At 38.0% G+C, this 22,048-nt stretch overlaps 1 protein-coding gene across 3 annotated transcripts in view; it reads right to left on the bottom strand.

Annotated features, from left to right (window-relative positions):
* Positions 1-256: 256 nt before the first annotated feature.
* LOC136864722 (dnaJ homolog subfamily B member 6-B) overlaps positions 257-22,048 on the bottom strand; it is a 346,776-nt gene continuing 324,984 nt past the window's right edge. For all 3 annotated transcript variants that reach the window (XM_067142061.2, XM_067142060.2, XM_067142063.2), the window contains 2 exons: positions 8,643-8,904; positions 257-1,518 (listed from right to left, as the gene is read on the bottom strand). In XM_067142061.2, coding sequence (XP_066998162.1) covers positions 1,419-1,518; positions 8,643-8,904 — 362 coding nt within the window. In that variant the 3' untranslated portion in view covers positions 257-1,418. The remainder of the gene's footprint in view (positions 1,519-8,642; positions 8,905-22,048) is intronic.

The raw sequence follows: 22,048 nt of genomic DNA, 5'->3' as shown, positions 1-22,048 counted from the left end.
GGGGTCGCACGAAGGCAATTTGCCGTGTCAGATGCGAGAGTAAAAGAAAACTTAAACTACTCTGGAACGCAGCAGGCAATACACTGACGATAATTGTCAAGCGAGAGAGAGGGAGGGGAGGGATGAAACGAGCGCCCTAAGCTCTACAGCGGCTAGCAACAAAATGATTAAATATTTAAAAAGTGCGGCAAACTGCCGCGGGTGCGACCTCTCGCATGTTAATCTGGTCTAGGGAGGATATACAGAAATAACTAGACTCATTTATGCATTTATTTAATTTTTGTACGTTACATTACAATTTTAATGGATCTAACATGACACAGCAGTCTCGAAAAATAATTACAAGCAAGAAATTGCATTACTCAAAACATTCACTTGGCCAACAAGAGACTTCAATTTTGGTTTCAGATCATATGTCTTCACAACCTCCTGAATGTTGTGTGATTCTTCCTGTGGCCAAATTTGGAACTTTTTCTTTCAAATTCCTGGTTCCTCCAGTGTCCACACAGTATTTTGAAACAATTTAAAAAAGGTATAACCCAAACCAATCAGAAAGAAAACATGTAAATAAAATACAGAATGTAAATGGAATACAGAATGTAAATAAAACACAGACTTTAATACTATTTCTTGTAAGGTTGCCCTACCTTATAATGAACCTGATTTATACACTTCTGAAATGTTTAATAGTCTTCATTGCTTCCAGTCCACCAATAAGTTTAAAATCAGACATATTATTAGCTGAACACAAATGACTCCTTCAAACTTTTGGTTTCTGGACTGCCTACACAAGTATTATGGCGCTACTTTTTTTTTTTTTTTTAAATAACCCGAAACCTAACCTTTTAATGTGGTTTTAACAAAACAGTCTAAATATAAGCCAGAATTTGTACAGTCGTAATAATATTTGTTCATTATATTTTTTCAATTTCTTTTGGTTTTTCTTGAAATAATTTGAACAAATTTAGACGTGAACTTTTCCCCCTGTCCTTGACAGTTTTCTTCATAGATTTAACATAAACACTTGGCCTGGAGGCAAGAAGTTTACTAAACATATACAAAATAGGTATATGGCAGCAAAACCTCGCAAGAAATATCACATTCCATGAAAACAAAATTAAAGACTGAACAACTCCTGCAGTTCACTGTAACATAGGAATTGTTAAGTAACTATCAAATAAATAAAATAATGATATATTAGCAGAAATTGCTTTAACCTAAATACAGCCATGCATACGATGTTGCTTGTCACCGTAAATCACCTGTGAGATGAAAAGTCAGTCCTGTTCTCACAAGTACACTATCTCAGTTCAGGAGTTTGTTAACTGCCTTCCCACTAACTTTTCTTGAGGGGGAGTGAGAGAGAGGGTGACAGCAAAGATGACAAATTTTCACAGAAAAAGTGTTTTTGGCACAGCCTAACTGTAGGTGATCGATTGAGCAACACCATTCACAGTCTTTGAAATCAGTTTGTCATTCTCGAAAGTCATCATAGTCTCCTTGCCATTTTCATACACCCTGAAAACAGATACAGTCTTTAAAGGTACAAGAAAAAAGCAAACACATGTACAAAGAAATATGTACAATGTTAAGGGGTACTCAATGGGAGAATCAAGTCGTGTCACTTTCATGATGGGTTACATTAGCTGTGAGGAAAAGAGAGGTACAAGAGTTGGATTCCAACTTTGCAAGACACCTAATTATACATGTAACTTTTAAAGATAAGAATATCAAGATATCTATCAGCTTGACTATGATGGCCACCAATGGTCCATATTGATTGAATTACCATTATTAATTATTTCAAGGTCCACCTTGTCCATACAATTCAAAATCTAGTCTGTATACTAAACCACCAAATACATAAGTACATGTTTCGAGAATTAAAATTCTCTTCAGCTTGCAGATTAAAATCACATGCATGTAAAAGACCTTATTTAAAACTTATGCCCTAACACAAAACTGGATATTGTTTTGGTATAAGCAGACCCATACCGTTTTAACTTTATTAAGTATAATAACTTGAGGTCATAAAGATGCCAATACCACAACATTAGATAATTGTCCACCAGCTGAATTTTAGTATCATATACAAACTTGTTACAGGATATTGGACATAACATGAATGATATTCATACTTGCATATATTTATGTATCTGACGGTTTAGTATACATACTAGACTTCAAATTGTACTGACAAGGAAGACCTTGATATAACATCAAGATATGAAACAACAGTTAAGAATCACACCACACACAAACAACAGAAAATGACATTGGCTGGCAAAGTCAAACCAGGGCACAGGAGAATTTTCCAAAATACGAGGGACAAAGATTAAGAAATAATTCTGTGGCTCTATGTATGAACCCAACAACCCACATGCCTTCAAATCTGGGATAATTAAAGCTTTTACAATTGGTAAATTGTTTTAATTATGATGGTATAATTGCAACAGAATTTTGTATGTGTAGTATTATTGTTGAAATTCATTCCTTAGCAAATCCTGATACACACAGTGGCTAATTTACGTGTTTTGCCGAACATTTCATTTTTGGTTATGTGGTAACTCTTCAGAACTCCACCATGAACCTGTTAAGTCACACAGTAAAATGAAAGATTCTTCCCAATTGCATAAAAGATGTTGTGTGCGAATTGTTCTCTAGTTAGCTTCTCAAAACACAGCAATAATGCCATCTAACAAATGAGTGGCAGCAGCAGAGACATAGAACACACTAACAGCTCTGAATATTACCACACAAATGGTAACAACGTTGAACTTATGGGTGCCTGCTGACTACATAACCAGCATATTTAAAAATTCCACCTAGAAAAACAAGCCCTATTTAACCAGACACATACGTACTCAAGCTTCTATAAACTTGAGATGACATCAACCTTAATTCAAGATTATTTCCGCTTTTAGAACACTGTGATCATCACATTAATTTTTATTTTGAGTATTATCAAACTCAACGGGACTTTTATCATTTACTAATTTGTTCCTATGACAATTTTTAACAACATTGACAGTTTCATTCATAAAAGGGTCAAGAATGACCCCTCTGTCTTCCTAGTGTTAAAAAAAAAATTGGCACCATTCTCCTCCTACTGGATTCATTTACTTCCATGTTATTCATCAGATGATGTACTACTGCATTTCGGAGAGCAACAGATATTGTAGACTCTTCTAATATTTTCTGAATGTGTAGAGTTATTGATGTATAAAAAAAAAAAAAAAAAAGTACTGCAGTTACAGGTCCCTTATCATTTTTAGCTTTATGCAGAATGCTAGCAAGAATTTATATGTTGGTATAAGTACTTGGACAATAAGTAAATCATCTTTGATTTACAATTAAGTTAACAAAGATGTAGTCTTGGATCCCAACTATGTTCTAGTATTCTACGAATTACTGAGCAGACTGTAATTGGCCTGAAATTTGACTGGTCGTTTTCATCCCCCTATTTGTGAATTAGAACCATTCTTGCATGTTTTAAGGCATAATGGAATATGTCCTACTTTAATAAGCAACGTTACGATATTTCATTAATGATACTGATTTTATGCCCCACTAACTACTTTTACGGTTTACAGAGACGCTGAGGTGCGGGAATTTAGCCCCGCAGGAGTTCTTTTATGTGCCAGTAAATCCACCAATACGAGGCTGACGTATTTAAGCACCATCAAATACCACCAGACTGAGCCAGGATCGAACCTGCCAAGTTGGGGTCAGAAAACCAGTGCCTCAACTGTCTGAACCACTCAACCTGGCTTGTCATTCCTTGGTAAAGGTATTAGATATATACCTGTAATTTTCTTGTTTTGAACAGCACCCATTAGAACTCTATAGACCTGAGGTTGCATCTGCTTTGGTTGCTTTAACTATTTTGCCCACTTCATCCTTTGCAATAACAGGATTATAATCCTTATTCAAGAAGACTTCTCACTCTCAGTTACTTGGGAGGAATAATTATCACGTACGCAATTATATTTACTTGAAAATTGATGACTACAGTAGTGTGCAAATCTTCCAAACAGTCATTTCTTTAAAGCATTTCTGCATTTTATATTAAATCATGATCATGTATTTACTTGTGAACACACATTAAGACAAAATACACTGCCTGAGAAAAATTTTGAAGCACCCGGAAGGGGAGGAGGAAAAGAAATGAAACTTCACGTGTCGAGAGGGTATGTGGTGATATTTCTGCGATTGCAAAATCAAGTTAGATTTACAAAGAACTGGGCAGTATGAGCCCACTTATCAGTATGACGTTGCACCCCCTCTGGCCTGAATGGATGCACTGATCGGTTTGGAAGGATGTCGGAAAGCCATCGTATGCTCTCCTGAGGCAAGCTGGCCCATAACTGTTGTAACTGGTCCTTAAGATATCCTGGATACTGGCACTGGGACGGAGTGGACATATGAGCTAGTCCCACACATGTTCTATCAGGGACAGGTCTGGGGATCTTGCTGGCCACAGGAGTACCTCAACATCACGCAGACATTTGATAGAGGTATGTGCCATATGAGGATGAGCATTGCCTTGTTAAAAAATGGCACCACAATACTGTTGCACGAGAGGTAATACACGAGGACGCAGGATGTCCGCGATGTACAGGTTCTGCCGTCCGAGTTCCCTCAATCGCTATCAGCCGTGACTTGAAGTGATACATGATGGCTCCCCACACCATCATACCAGGAGCAACACTGCTGTGCCTCTCCGAAACATTGGAAAACGGGATCTCTCCTAGTCGCCACCATACTCTCATACGATTGTTATCCATTATGCAAAACTGCGATTCATCGCTGAACACAATGAGATACCATGTCTATGCAGTCCATACTTCCTGGTTACGGCACCATTACAAATGCAGCAGTTGTGTTGTGGTGAGCTGTGAAGGGGTTACGATGTGCCTGGTGCACAATATGGCGATCCTCCCTCGTTGTGGTCAGATATAGTTGATCAGAAACTTGACGAGTATACCTGTCCTTATGTTCCAATGCAGTTCAACATCGGGCCGTTGTCACACTCTTATGCCTCAAAAATCTGGATATTGCACGATTCGACCAGCCGGCCAAATGCAGACCCACAATGAGGCCACTTTCAAGCTCCTCCAGGTGCTGATAACAGTGTGTCACATGGGTACGCATCATCTTTCCTTCACAATAGTCGCTCAATATCTGATGCTGTTCATGCCCCTTATATACCCTACCAGGCCTGGTAACAACACTAAACATGAACACTAAACCGGTCGAGTTGGCCATGTGGTTAGGGGCGCGCAGCTGTGAGCTTGCACCCGGGAGATAGTGGGGTCAAACCCCACTGTTGGCAGCCCTGAAGATGGTTTTCTATGGTTTCCCATTTTCACACCACGCAAATGCTGTTACTCTACCTTAATTAAGGCCACAGACGATTCCTTCCCACTCCTTGCCTTTTCCTATCTTATCGTCGCCATGACCTATTTGTGTCAGTGCAACGTAAAACAATAATAACAACACTAATGAACTCTCATGGCAGTTCTATTCGTTATGAAGAATTGCAACTCTAATCATTTACATACCCACCGATGATGTGTAAAGACATACAAGTATTCCATACCCTTCGGTAAAACTTCTAAAATGAAGTTCTCGAGTAAGAGGCAACAAACCATAGTTTGAACAATTTCTATAAAATTTAGGAATTTCATCAACAATACAATGTCAAAGATAAATTCACTGTCATGATACATTCCCTTCGAACAATTCTCTTGCCATTTTGTAATCACAGTATCTACTATCAGTTTCTGCTTTAGGCTCACCACTAACTCCCATTTATGTTAGACTGCTCACCAGCTCATTGATTTTGGCCTTTGCTATGGACAACGTATTCTTTGCTGTAGCCACATCTCTGTTCAAGAACATTTCTTTCTTAATAGAAATACCCTTAATCGCATCTTCACGTTTCTTAGATGGACAGGAAGTGTAATTCAGACTGGCATTACTCGTGGAGAAGGATGACTCCAAGGTTTCAGGGATAGGCCTATCAACTTTTGTAGCAGACACTTTGTGGTTTACTTTTGCAGGTAGTTTCTTGGTTGTATGCTGTGCTATTCAATATTCCAGTAATTTGGGAAAATGTGTGGTACTCTGGTGTTGTGGGAAGTTCTGTCTCTCTGCTGGTAATCACAAATTTATTACTTTAACAATCTACTTATCATGTAACACCCCCAGCACACACACACAGATAGAGAGAACTTCACGAGATTTCTGTCCTTCCAGGGAATAACATTTGTCCACTTCAAGAACATGCCAGTATTTGTTTGGGTGGCATCTCATACTGCTCTTGTAACCCAACCTACACCAATTACAAAATAACTAGGCATGTCTCCATCACAGGAATAAGAATGTACTCTCAGAAATACACTAACGTGTCACGTGAATGAGCACAGATACACGAATATTACAAATAACCTGATGTTCCGCTATACTGAAATTCAACTTAAGAGCTTAGGAAAAGTATCCTTCCGCACGTGAGCACGTCGCCTGTTCCCCCTTCCCATCTCCGCCACAACTAGCTTATTAACGCGTGCGTCTGTCTGACAAGTACTTCATTCTGAAATAGAGAAGCATCAAATGAAATCACATCCTTTCACATAGATGTACTTTGATTACGTACCATACCTATTTATTCCTTTATTGGCCATGTAAAACCTACAGATTACTGACGAATACCGAGGCAAGAGAAGCAAGGCTTATTTTTATTTCACAATGCAATTTTTATGAGGCATATGGGGACTTACAGCATAAGTATACGATTCCGCTCTCGTGCAACGACTGTCAGTGGCAGTTTCTCACAGTTCAAAAAGCTGGAAAAAAAACCACCTGTGAGTGGGTTTGCAAAATAGGCCTACAATGTTTCCAGGAATGTTGTAAATATTGTGGTCTCGTCATTCGGAAGGTAAAAACGAACTCATGATCCCCTCACGACAACACTTCTGCAGGTGGAGGGCAGTTACGAATATAAAGCAAAGAACAAATTATTATTATTATTTTTATTATTACGCCAAGGATCCTATTCCCATACCGTGTTAAGGCCCTTCCTGTTCTATTATTTACAGCGAGTGCTGAGCTGACACATCGACCTTTCGCTGGAGACTTGGATTTTCCGTGGAGTTTAAATTCCACGCGAGCGGCGTAAACACTGTACACAACGCCGGTCAGCTGCGCGGTGTTTTTCACCACGTCTTCCACATTCCACAGCGGATTCTCATCTCGTGGGCTACTGTAAACATTTAAAACAATTTGGTTTAGATTTCCTACTTAATTTTTCTCCATTTTTGTTAGCTTTAAAGTATTTCACAGGGAACTCAAGCGTCACAGCATCACACACGTTTTGCTCACAGCTGGCAGCCATTATGAATACTGAACATGATTACATGCTATTGCAGCCACTATTGCCAACAGTTTTCTTGGATCCATCTTCAACGTCGCACATATTATGCGAACTTATCAGCAATGGAATGAACTTGAACAAAACTTATAATTACACAGTGCAATAAAATATCAATATAATATTAAATAATTATTATTTTGCTACATACGCCACTGAGAACAATCACTATTCATAGCCATCTACGTATGAAATATAAGAGTTGGTAACGAACCCGAATAACATACAATATGTGATATATTTTCCATATTTATACAGGGCAAAAATGTGTAATTCGTCAAGTCAGTTCACCAGAATATCTAACCAGACTGAAGGAAACTCCTGACTTCAGGAACAAGTAACAAACCTAGGGAACTATTTGGCGCTGCGGAAGCCTTTTCACCGACCAGAAGTCTGACTAACATCAAAGGGACCGCTAAGGTCTTGAGTTGACTCAGTATAGTGACTTCAATGCCAACATTTCAGGAGGACATTGCAGTGCCTATGGTAGATAATGCCAAGGGTAAGGGTGCATGGAGAAGTGGTTACACTTTCTCTTCTGCACGCTATGCAGTAATTTTGTAATTATAATGGGATAACATCGCTGGCTTCTGTGACTCAAATCCCGGTCACTCCATGTGATATTTGTACTGATCAAAAGCGAAGGTGGGACAGGTTGTTCTCAGGGTACTCCGGTTTTCCCTGTCATCTTTCATTCCCGCAACACTCACAAATATCATTTCATTTCATTTGTCAGTCATTAATCATTGCCCCAGATGAGTGCGACAGGCTTTGGCATCCACCGCAATTCTCATCCTTGCCACTGGATGAAGGTTTTATTCCATTCCTGACCTGATTGAATGACTGGACACAGGCTGAGGATTTTTATTTTCAACATTGCCAAAAGGAAATCAGGAGAACAATATTGCATTTTCTATATTTTCAGGTGAACTACAAGGAAGGAAAAGAAAAGAAGTACTTAAGCTGTGTGTGAAATTGTTTATGATGATGCTGGATTTAGAATATTAAACTACAGCAGTAGTATTTCTTGTTGTACTTTCTTTCCACGGAATTGCTTGGTGTACTATTGTTGTAGTGGTGTTGTTGGGTAGTTAGGTTTTTACTTTATCATCACACTACTATATTAGACTATTGTCACTGGGATATTTCCCAATTGCAATGTAATTGTTAATAATAATAAATAAGGTTCACAGATGAATGTACCACTTACTTCTTGGTAGTGATCCTCTTGCCATCAATAAACCTAGTTGAAGTGGATGTGCTCCTCACTGTGCCACTACTTGGACCACCACCGCTGCTACTGATAGTTGAGAAGGACATGAAGCCTCCAAGCCCTGCATTCTGATTTCCAAGTAAATCATCAAAATCCATTCCAAATCCAAAGTTACCGAAGGGGCTGAAAAACCGTGAACTGACAGTATTGTCGTGTGAATTGCGATTTCCACGCCGCTGATTGTGTGGTCCTCCCATACCTGGAAATAAAAATTTACATACCATTTAACATAAGGGAAGATTTTCAATAATGTTGAAGCAACATAATATTACATGGAACACAAAGAATTGAAGATGCAAGATCACATTTATGCTGCACATTCAAGCAATACTGATGAAATGAAGGATGAATTGTCAAACTGCCATTATTTGACAAAGCAAGTTTTGCCAGACTGCTGATATGGGGCCACAGTAATCTGAACAATAAGGACATGACTTCATCCAAAAATCTTGTACTCATTGGCCAGGATTCGAAAGGCAGCTGCCTTATCAAGATGCCAGTGTCAAAGTCGCTTAGCTATCATGTCACCCCTCACCCCAATTATGTCAATACCAAACTTACGTTTTATTCTATTATTCGGAATTCAGGAACACACCCTTTACATTGAATATTGGAAAATACCATGCAAGATGAATTTCTAACTCTGTGTTACAGTCCCCTGGTGTATCCTCAAACAGCACAACTCAAGGTATACCATTATATGAAAACCACAAAAACAGATGGTCGAACCGTAACACGACATATAAGGGACAACGAGAGGTGAAGTTTGCTACTGCTTTTCTCACTAGGTTAGATAGTGTTACAAGAGCACAGCCAGCCCTACGAGTAGCACCTGTCATAATAGTCTGACACACGAGTCGTGCTCAGTACTATCTGTAGCTCAGCAGCTTCATTACTGTCAGAGCCATCAAGACAGATGCAAACACACTGCATCCTACAAGAAATAGCAATAGATGGCCTCTTACTACAGGTACCATAAATTACTAATAATTTGACTTTCTAACCAAAATCTTGAATACTCAGCTGTATTGTATTCTTCTTCTTTGAAACAACTTTTATCTCCCGATATTTAACCTTAAAAGTCCAAAAAGATTATTTTAGCTTAGATAACTGTTCTCTTCTGACTTTGTATTTATCAATGTACTTTCTTTCACAGAAGGGCATGATAGCTGAGTCATGAGTTTGAATCCCAGCCAATGCACTTGGGATTTTCAAAATGAAAAGGCATGTCCATGTAGTTTGGATCTCATGAAACAGCTAAGTTCTTGTGTTGCTTGATTCTAGTCAATATAACATAGTTACGTTTATTTAAGAGGAGTGTCTTAATATAGTTCATCACTGGTGAGAAATTATTGATTTGTGACAGAAGAGCAGTAAGAGGTTCTAGGCTCCAAGGGTGAAAGGTGCAGGATCCCAATAAAGTTAACTGTTCAGAAAAAGGGAAAAAACAAAAACCCACGAACATTTCCACCCTGTAATAAAAAGACCCCCCCCTCCCTCCCTTTTCTCCATAGGATGGCTGAGAGATTAGATTACACCCTACAGTGAAAGAGTTGGCTCTCCGAGACATATCCCGTATGGCATGTTACACGTTGAAGGTTAGGTCAAATGTTCCACCTTTACAATACTAAGATTCTTTATTAACTAAATATTTACATGATTTTTAATTAAATCGGGACATGTTTCGTCTACCTTGTAGACATCATCAGCCATAAAAACTTTTGAGAAAAAGCTACAAGGACAAGGACAAAGTAACACATTAAAATAATTCGGGTAACCGAATATGTCATTTAAAATGGTGAAGAATTCAGAACTGTTTTGTGCACAGCACTTAAGAATATCGTTGACATTAAAATTAAAATTGTCCACATGGGATGATACAGTAAAAACTTGCGTTAAAATTCTTCTTTTTTGTGTGATGTGTTAATATATAATATTCTGTTATGTCGTGAAGGCTTGATAATGAATTGCACAATGTTCATTCCAATAGGATAATAACGATGTATAAGAAATACAGCGAGCATATGTTAAAGCCGTCTTATTGGTGTAGTATTGGCATTTCCTGTTGAGAAGTTAGGTGGAAAATTTGAACGTGATGACGTAATGTGGAATGTGCAGTAGAGGGCCCTAGAATAAGAAAGATAGCTGTTGTTAGTGTTAAAATAGGCAAGTTTTTGTGTCTTGAGATGTAAAGTGATGAAAATGAGAAGTGCGGCACATCTGATTACTTACGTTCTCGCCTGTCTGACAGCGACTAGTTCAGTGTGGAAGCCTGTGGTTGACTGAGAGCGAACTATGGAGGTCGTGTGTGAAGGGAGCCGCCATGAGGGGAAATTAGGGGGAGGTTAGGATCAGTAGGCGGGAAACCGTCACATGGAAGCTTGTTATTGGATTTGTTAAAGTAAGAACTATTGAGCAATGCCTCAAAAATTACGTTCGCAGTTTCGGAAATTTCATTTAAATTGTGAAAAGGATTGCATTTATGATCTATATTAATATAGATGTTTTCTAAAACATTGAGTAAAGTGCTTTTATTATGAAAATAAAGAATTTTTAAGTCCTGTTCTATGGAAGTGAAGGAATGATTGGATTCTGTCATGTGAGTACTCATGGCGGAGTACCTTCTATGTTTAGCGGCGTTGATATGTTCCTTATATCTAACTGAAAAGCCTCTTCCGGTTTGCCCAATGTAGCTCGCGGAACATTGGTTACACTTTAACTTATAAACGCCTGACCTATTATATTTATTCGTAGTGTTGTTAATTTTATGTTGGTTGTAAAAAAGATTAGTATTATTGTTGACTGTTTTAAAAGCAATGTTGATCTTATGTTTCTTGAGGGTGTTGGTGATATCATAAATCTTACTATTTGTATAAGTGAAAGTGGCATATTTGTCTGTTTTTCTTTTTGTTTCTCTAAGTAAAGTTGAACTGGATTTGTTAGTAACTTTATTGATTATCCTGTCAATGAAATGCCTGCTAAAACCATTTTTACTCGCTATTAAGCGGATAAATTCAAGTTCTTTTTTACGATTAGCATTTGATAAAGGGACGTGAAAAGCTCTGTGGATTAAACTATAAAATGTTGCTCTTTTTTGAGATTCCGGATGCGTTGAGTCTTGTCGAATAGTATTAATAGTTTGGGTGGGCTTCCTAAATATTGTATAAGAGAATTTGTTGGAGCTATTTTTAATAGTGACATCTAAGAAGTTTAATGAATTATTGACTTCCGCTTCGGAAGTAAACTTGATCCATGGATCAACTGCATTCAACTGTTCAAGAACGATATCACCGTTGGAGACGTTGTGATCTATTAAAGTAAATGTATCATCAACAAAGCGTGTCCAGAATACGATACCTTTCATTTTGTTAAGAATTTTGGAATTTTCCAAGTGGTCTAAATAAATTTCTGCCATTATTCCTGAAGCCGGGGAGCCCATAGGAAGACTATCCTGCTTATAAATTTTCCCATTAAAAGTGAAATAGTTGTTGGAAGTTACAAATTCTAAAATATTTAAAAATTCTTCTATTTCTTGTATGCTTAATTTTCTGTGTTTTAGAAAATTATCCTTGATGATCTTTAAAGTTTTCTTGACTGGTATATTGGAATACATGTTTTTAATGTCAAACGAGTACATTTTTTGTTGCGGCTGTAATTCTAGGTTTTTTTGTCAAATTACAAAATTCTATAGAATTCTTGATGGAGTTGGGATTTTCAAATTTGTAGTATTTCTTCAAGAAATTATGAATAAATTTGGAAGTTTTGTAAGTCGGGCTGTTCCTGTAGTTAACTATGGGTCTTATGGGAATATCTATTTTGTGGACTTTAGGCAATGCTTTAGCTGTGGGGATACTGGGATTCATATTAATGAGTTTTTGAGAATAATGTTCAGTAAGAATAAAGGACGTTTGTTTCAATAATTGTTTTAAGTTTTTTGGGATATTGTTAGTAGGATCTTTTTTTATCAGTTTAAAAGAGTTATCAGAAAAGAAGGTTTCAGTTTTTTGCACGTAAGTTTCTTTGTTCATAATAACTGTGGCATTGCCTTTGTCCGCTTTCGTAACTATTAGATCATTTTCGTTAATCTTCTTTTTTAACGAGTCTATGGCTTTTTTGGGAAATAAAGGAGCTGTAGATTTGCTGACTTTAATTAAATTAGAAATTTTTTTGCGAATATTAAGTCTGATTTCTGTTTGGCTGTCAATTGGTAGTTTTTGTATGGCGTTTTCAGTTTCGGCAGTGATAGTAATGGCATCTTTCAACTTAAGAGCAGTAGGCCAATTGAATTTAGGGCCCTTCTCTAAAATTTCGATATCTGAAGCGCTAAGTTGGGCATTAGAAAGATTTATAACCGGATCATGGAACTTCACGTCTTCCGAGTCGGAATCGTTGATGTGCCTATTGTATGGAAGGAAGTTTTTATTGTGACTATTATTACGCAAAAGTGAGTTGAATTTGTTGTCTAAAGTGGCCTGTTTTTTGACAATTACATTCTCTATCTTCGTAAGAGCGAATTTCTGAAAAGAATCCCATTCTAGAGGGGTTAGGGAGGACGAAGCAAACAGATGTGCTTCATATAACTGTGTTAAGTAAAGATTTTTTCCTGTGTAGAAACTTAATTTCATTCCTGATCCATAATGAATTAGACCTAGATTGGGTTTTTCTGTGCCAATAAGAACTGTTGTTCTTATTTTGATTGAACTTCAAAAAATTTGGAATGAGTCCATTATGTAAACATTTCTTCAAGAAAGCAAAAACTTGCCTATTTTAACACTAACAACAGCTATCTTTCTTATTCTAGGGCCCTCTACTGCACATTCCACATTACGTCATCACGTTCAAATTTTCCACCTAACTTCTCAACAGGAAATGCCAATACTACACCAATAAGACGGCTTTAACATATGCTCGCTGTATTTCTTATACATCGTTATTATCCTATTGGAATGAACATTGTGCAATTCATTATCAAGCCTTCACGACATAACAGAATATTATATATTAACACATCACACAAAAAAGAAGAATTTTAACGCAAGTTTTTACTGTATCATCCCATGTGGACAATTTTAATTTTAATGTCAACGATATTCTTAAGTGCTGTGCACAAAACAGTTCTGAATTCTTCACCATTTTAAATGACATATTCGGTTACCCGAATTATTTTAATGTGTTACTTTGTCCTTGTCCTTGTAGCTTTTTCTCAAAAGTTTTTATGGCTGATGATGTCTACAAGGTAGACGAAACATGTCCCGATTTAATTAAAAATCATGTAAATATTTAGTTAATAAAGAATCTTAGTATTGTAAAGGTGGAACATTTGACCTAACCTTCAACGTATACTCACGACAATACGGGCTTTATAATGAAGTTTATTTTATGTAATGGCATGTTACATACGCAAATTCAAACAAAATGCAGCTTCCTCCTTTACAGGTGTATATAGCCACACCTCAGCATGTGAAAGAGTAAGCATGGTACTGTGTATGGTTTAAGCATGTACTAACAGCATTAGTGTGCAGAACTATACAAGTTTGATAATCGATTAATAACAACTTACACTAAATTTTTCATTGTGACACAAGGAAAATTAATTTGTACACTCCACTAACAACTTTGAAGGTTTTCGGAGATGCCAAGGTGACTGAATTTAGTCCCACAGGAGTTCTTTTACATGCCAGTAAATCTGACATGAGGCTGACGTATTTGAGCACCTTCAAGTACCACCAGACTTAAGACAGGATTGAACCTGCCAAGTTGAGGGTCAGAAAGAGAGTGCCTCAACCATCTGAGCCATATTTTAACAAAATATACTCTCTTCAATATGAGAATGGTGAAAAGTTAACAACATGTAAAATTTTCATGCAATAGGAAGTTTTTGAAGGAAGTGTAGGTGGTAAGAACGGTAGGGGTAGATCAAGGTATGAATATGACAAGCAGATTAGAGCAGATGTAGGATGCAGTAGTTACGTAGAAATGAAAAGGTTAGCACAGGAGAGGATGGCATGGAGGGCTGCATCAAACCAGTCTATGGACTGATGACTCAAACAACACAACACGAGTACGATCAATTTCAAAGACAAAATTTAGTATTAATATACAAAGTTGTCAACCAGCTATTCAAATTAATTTTTATGTAACCTGTTTATAGATAACCTAAAAGTATCAATCCCTGTTCCTATAAAGGACTAGTAGAACAATATGTTTGGATTTGAGCATGACAATATAAATGCAATCATTTGCACCAATGGTAATTCAATGATAGAGAAACTCTCATGAATTCATGAAACTATCACAGTTGCAAATAACACATACTTGGACACGAAACCTACACTCAGCCGACGAACAGGTATCGTATACACTGTGAACTTACGGACCAAGAACCAGGCCTTACACTAACAAAAGTGAGCACAGTTAAGATTATGAACCCAGGCTGTGCAAAGACAGGCTATACCTTCTATTTTATTCTGTATTACTGTGGGTATGATACTGGTATATATTTCTATTCATTCACAAGAAATGTATTTTTATTTGGCCCTGACAAGGTCTGTTTGTATTGGATGTTTCATAGTATGATAATCGGAAAATCTGTGTCTTCTGAAGAGAGAACTGTTGATAAAAAGGCTACATCACTGACTACTTTGTGTAGGACCCTTGAATAAATGCTCTTCAATCATCAAAAGTCAGATCATGGTGCTGCTGATGTACTTACTGATAGAAGAGGTGAAATTTGTTATGTAATGCTCGCATAATATAACGGACTGATTTTATCAATAAAACATTCCACCTTTACAATACTCACGAAGTTTAATCTTAAAACACAGTTACAGGTATGAGTTTCATCCCTCTTGGAAACATCTTCAGCCTTGCAAAGAACGAAAGTTAATGGTAAATATAAAAGCATAACACGACATTAAGAGATGATGAGTGCTAGAGTTTGCCACTGACGACTCTGAAGGTTTTCGGAGATGCTGAGGTGCCAGAATTTAGTCCCGCAGGAGTTCTTTTCAATAACTTAAATCTATAGTGTCTGTGTGCCATTTAACAACAAAGTGGCAACAATATAATTAAAATCTGCTTGAAAAAGCTTAAGTCATTAATCAAAGTATAAAAGAGTTATATTTGCTAACAAACAGGTTATGAATAAAACTAACTTGTTGTGCAGTCTGTTTTCTTGCTACTATTTTTAAAATGCATTCCATTACTTGTAATGACATTAGCCTGTTGTGCAAGTGCCTGTGTACCAATATGAGGGACATTTAAGGCCACCTCTTTGTTTTTACCAGACAGTATATGTAATGGGAGGCTTGCATTCAAATGCCCCAGTGAAAAAAAAAAAAACACCCACCACATTCAAGGCTCTGGAACGTACTAGCTGTCTGTTTTCTGCTTTCAGAAAATTGCTTGCCCTGCAGGCATTGCATTCGTCACTACAATGACGGTGACCTCCATATGCTGCACAGACTACTTTTTCTTCACATACTTGCCAACCTCCATGCATGGTAGGTCTAAATTAATTTAGTTCTAACTTGTAAAGTTTTAAAGTTGTTGAGTAGAAATGGTATATCCTTGAAGCTGAATATCTCTTATCTCTCTTCTATATATGAATCAGCCTGAATCAGTCTTCCTTTTTTATTTCAATAGAGACTAAAATAGTCTGATTTCTTTCCACTTCAAAGCATAAAGACTTAAATTTCTGCTGCATTCTAGCGGAGATATGCTTCAGCTATACAACGCTTCCTTATGTAGATTGATGGTATAAATGACTATCTTTTCTTTGATATGCATGTTGACATGTTCTATTAACCCCCCCACCCCCTCTCAAATGGAATTTCTCTAAATCTCTGGTATCGCCACAGAAGTGTGCATAGCTCTAGCTTTCTAATGCTTTCTAGTGGACCTGCAACTATTTACTTGAGATTTCATGTATACATGTGTTGCCTTTCAGTTGACACAAATTCAAGAAATCCTAAATCCTTTCAAAGCCTTGATACATCTTGGTTCGCAGTCACTTTGAGACATGACATTACATGGCGCAGAAGTATGGCACGGCGCAGTTTGAATGAAAGTGAAGTAAATCATTTGAATACCTAAATCAGGCATGAGAGCACTACAAACTGAACTTTTTTCCTTTTTACATTTTTTTTTCTATTTCTTTTACGTTGCACAGACACAGATAGATCTTATGGCAACCATGAGATAGGAAAGGGCTAGGAGTGGAAAGGAACCGGTTGTGGCCTTGATTAAGGTACAGCCCCAGGATTTTCCTGGTGTGAAAATGGGAAACCATGGAAAACCATCTTTAGGGCTGCCGACAGTGCAGTTTGAACCCACTATCTCCTGAATGCAAGCTCACAGCTAAATGCCCCTAAACACACTGCCAATTTGCTCGGTCTAAACTGAACTAAGATGAAGTTCATCCCCACTAAGCTAAGTGAGAGGGGACGTAGAGCATATGGAATGAGAGTGCATGGTATGAGATATAAAGTAATGGACACTGACACACCGAAGTACATACCCTCTTTCTCATGAACTAATCGTACCACTAATCTGGGATTTGTGCTAAATGAACCTTTGAAATATTATTTCCAATTATTCTGCTCATAGTTTAAGGCAACGATTGCACTAGTTTTCATTGCATCATGAAAAACGCATGCAAATACACAAACGTCATTATCATTCTGTTTAAATTACAATGGGTCTCTTTATTAGTATCAGGAAAAAATAATAGCCTAGGAAGTCAATGAATTTAAACTATAGTACACTCTTTTGAGCCTCTACAGTAAACACTTGAAAATAATCAGAGCTTAACTGGTTTAACAGTGAATTTTTAAAGATATTGCTGCATTTTCGTAACACTTGCACCTGAATCATCTCTGTCCTCTAGGTAATGCAGCACTCAAATGTTCCACGTCACTGAGGGGTTAATTATGTTTGCTTCCTCTAGATGAGTGAATGAACAAGCTGTCTCTTATGACCGTTTTTTTTTTTCACTGATATGGAGTTCAGGCAGCACATGTTCTTAATAAAACATAGGGTTATGGTTTCAAAGGAGACAATCCGCTGTTCATGACACTGTTACTACCTTCAAAACTATTTGCAATGAGCAGGATTCGAACATGAGACCTATTATCAAAGAAGACTGGTACCTTACCGGTTTATCCACGATGACATACTCCAAGCTAGCAGAAAATGCCCTTCTAATGAGTGCCCAGTTCTGACTACAATCAATTTCCATGCCATATCTCAATCATGTTTTACAGCATTCATTTAGCATTCTACCACAACAGACCACTTCGCACAATCTATCAACGAGCTGGTATTAGTGGTATATGTATTACAAAAGCACACAATGAACATTATGTATGTGGAATACCCTAGCATCTTTGTAAGAATATTGCATTTAGCCACCATTCCTGTGCAAGGCTTGCTCAATTTAAATTGAAAACGCATAGGTAGTATGAACAACAATATCAACCTTAACTCTGGAATAGAAATGGCATGCTTTTTTATACATTACGCTGAATAGGAGAGAGAACTGGTCATGGAATTAAACAATACAGTAGCAATTGATCCGAGATTTGTGTTAATATAAGCTTGCAAATGTGCATTAATGAAGAGAAGAATTTTGACATAGAAGTAAGTGCATAATTAAAAACATGATTTTTAAAGTATGTTAAATGCATGTTACAACTTATAGAAGTTATCATTATAGATCAGAAAATGGAAGGATTCAGCAGTATCTGTCCAGATGAAGAGATCTTTGGATTGACCAAATAAGGAGCTCTACTTTCATTGAAAAGGAACAGTTTTAAAAGTGTTAGTATGGACTGCATGCTTAAAATAACATTTAAAACCAGTGGAATAATATCAGTATATGTACAATGTCTTGACTTGAAAGTGAAGTCCGTAAATGGAAGGGCAATTGATGCGACGTGTTATGGCACAGAAGCATTCGTATGACTAATTCTACGACTGACACCATCATTACATTTGACTCACTTACATTTTACTATGGAGAGATGATTGGTCTGCGGAAATGAAAGTTCTGCCTGCATTTCAAATAGATGTTTATGTGAATCTAATACTTGGTGCAGTGATGAAATGAAAAGGAAATGTCGTATGGCTTTTAGTGCCGGGATATCCCAGGAAGGGTTTGGCTCGCCAGGTGCAGGTCTTTCTATTTGACTCCCTTAGGCGACCTGCGCGTCGTGATGAGGATGAAATGATGATGAAGACAACACATACACCCAGCCCCCGTGCCATTGGAATTTACCAATTAAGGTTAAAATCCCCGACCCGCCGGGAATCGATCCCGGGATCCTCTGAACCGAAGGCCAGTACGCTGACTGTTCAGCCAACGAGTCAGACGGTGCAGTGATTATAGAATCTATATGCTATTCCTAAGAGAAATTTGCTTAATACAAGGTTTCATTTGTATCCAACAATATTAATGCAACTTGATACTAAGGAAATATGATTTTAAACTGCACGTGGTGTCTTCCTAATTTTTATTCCTTTTATTGTAAATTGCAGGTGAGGGTCCCGGGTTTGATTCCAGGCCGGGTTGGAAATTTTAACCTTCATTGGTTAATTCCAATGGCTGGGGAGCTGGGTGTTTGTACTGTCCCCAGCATCCCTGCAACTCACACACCACACACAACACTATCCTCCACCACAATAACACGCAGTTACCTACACGTGGTAGATACCGCCCACCCTCATCGGAGAGTCTGCTTTACAAGGGCTGCACTCTGCTAGAAATAGCCACACAAAATTAAAATTCTTTAGGATAGGCACAATTACCACTGCATGAACTAATTTGAAGGAATCATTATGGACATCAAAGGGAGCTAATTTCATATACTTTGCTCACGTACGTTAAGATGTTACTCTATAATATCTGATGGTGTGGAAGCAATACCTCGTATACCGCGAAGCTCTTCCTATCCATTATCTTCCTTAAGACTGGCCATGCCTTCTAGCAACACATGGATCTATCAGAACAATGTTTGTTGCGTTCATTTTCCTGTACATAATGGCATAGGAAAATGAACCTTATTGTACTGTAGGGATGTATATTTTCATGAAGTATTTACGCACTCCTACAGTATAATGCATTTAAAGTTCATTTCTCTTTAGAATTTGGCAAAGGGAAACTAACACAATGAACATTGATCTGACGGACTGCATATCCACGTGGCTGGGAAGTGTGACCAGTATTAAGGAGGAAAACAGATCGGAAGAACATTGTGGGATAAGACAAAGCCACTAGGAAAAACAAAATATATAGATGCATTTGAAGGTCAAATAATCTAATCTTTTAAGTGTAATGATCTGTTTATATTTTGCGTGCTTTTATCATGCTTATACAGGATAGATGATTGCATTAGGGATCTTCCACTACCAACGGAGATAATTTGTACACAATAGCAGTCTTCGAAAAGCGTAACTAATACTGAGGATATGGTCGACTGTAAGAGAATGTATGGAATAATATTCAGTATAGGATGTGTGTACTTCAGAATACACTGGCAGAAAATGAAATCCCAATGTCTAGGAGGAGTTGGGCTAGATAAATGAAATTTGGGAGGCGTGTTTGCACATATGAAAGATGACATCTTCTCAAATCTGAGTGCTAGTCTATGAAGAGTGGTGCTAGTAGCATCACTATGGCCCTGCAAAGCAAGTTTGCTTGAAATGCACACTGTACATTTCGTGAATTTTAGTCATTGCCCGGTTTTGACATTGTGACGTAGATGCTAATCACACATTCCTTTAATGGGACGAAGAAGAAAGTATCAGCAGCTTACTGAGTTTGATTGAGGCCGTGTGATAAGGCTTCGAGAGGGTGGATGTTCTTTGTGAGATATTGCAGGAAGACTTGGTAGGGATGTATCCACAGTGCATCAGTGTTGGTAACAATGATTACAGGAAGGCGTTGTCTCAAGAGGACTGGAATCCGGCCAGATACGGGCCACTACAAAGAGGGAAGACCGCTGTATGGCTCTGTTGGATGATAATGCGTCTCCAGCAGCCATTATAGCATCAGTTGGCACTGGAGTGACGCAAACTGTAATAAATCTATTACTTGAGGGACAGCTCTGAGCCAAACATCCTGTAGTGTTCATGCCACTAACTCCCAATCACTGCCACCTGTGACCTCAGTGGTGTCAAGCTAGAGCTCATTGGAGGGCGGAGTGGAGATCTGTTGTGTTCTCAGATGAGAGGAGTTTCTGTCTTCGTGTCAGTGATGGCCGTAGGTTGATAAGCACGAGGTCAGGCGAGTGCTTGGAACCAAGCTGTCTGCAGCTTCGACATACTGGATGCACACCAGGGGTTATGGTCTGGGGAGCGATTTTTGTTGACAGCAGAAGCACTTTCGTAGTCATCCCAAGAACCTTGACAGAAGATGTGTATGCCAGATTGGTGACTGAACCGGTTGTGCTACCATTCATTTGCAGTATTCAAAGAGGTGTTTTCCAAAAGGATTACGCTCATCCTCATACTGCTGCTGTAACCCAAAATGCTCTACGAAGTGACGAGTTGGTGAAAGGGACAGTGGGATTGAAGAAAGTGAGATGGCAATATAATACCGTCTTGGAACACAAAAAAAGTTAGATAATCTGGGGAACAAATAAAACTTTTATTATAACACAAAAAGGACCTCATCTGAACTATCTTTAACATCATACTCTAATTTAATACTGTAGAAAATTATTCGTGAGGTACTGCTGGGCTTTTGGGCCATTGCACATGTATGAGGCCCTTCTCCAGGCAGCACACACATTTAAACTTTTATTACCGAGCTCGATAGCTGCAGTCGCTTAAGTGCGGCCAGTATCCAGTATTCGGGAGATAGTAGGTTCGAACCCCACTGTCGGCAGCCCTGAAAATGATTTTCCGTGGTTTCCCATTTTCACACAAGGCAAGGCTGTACCTTAATTAAGGCCACGGCCGCTTCCTTCCCACTCCTAGCCCTTTCCTGTCCCATCGTCGCCGTAAAACCTATCTGTGTCGGTGCGACGTAAAACAACTAGCAAAAAAAACTTATTCGGTCCAACTCCAGTGAATTGGCATACGAGGAATGGTGACTACACCAAAACATACTTAGAATGGCAGAGCATTTGTGGAGTTTTTAGTGTTCTAATGAGGAATATTTTGTGATGGTACAGTCCCTCAAATGCAAAAAATTTACAGTAATGAAGAACAACATTTAACACAATGCTGTGTTTGTAAATTATTCTTTTGTGTGTTTAATGAAATGAACAGAGTCCAGTTCTGCAGAACCACTGGTCATTACACTATGATAATATGAAAATTGACATTAATATAGAGAAATT

The sequence above is a fragment of the Anabrus simplex genome, chromosome 2 (genome assembly GCF_040414725.1).
Source record: "Anabrus simplex isolate iqAnaSimp1 chromosome 2, ASM4041472v1, whole genome shotgun sequence".
Classification (NCBI taxonomy): Eukaryota; Metazoa; Arthropoda; class Insecta; order Orthoptera; family Tettigoniidae; genus Anabrus; species Anabrus simplex.
The sequence above is the reverse complement of the archived record's forward strand: the minus strand, read 5'-3'. Positions and strand labels throughout refer to the sequence as shown.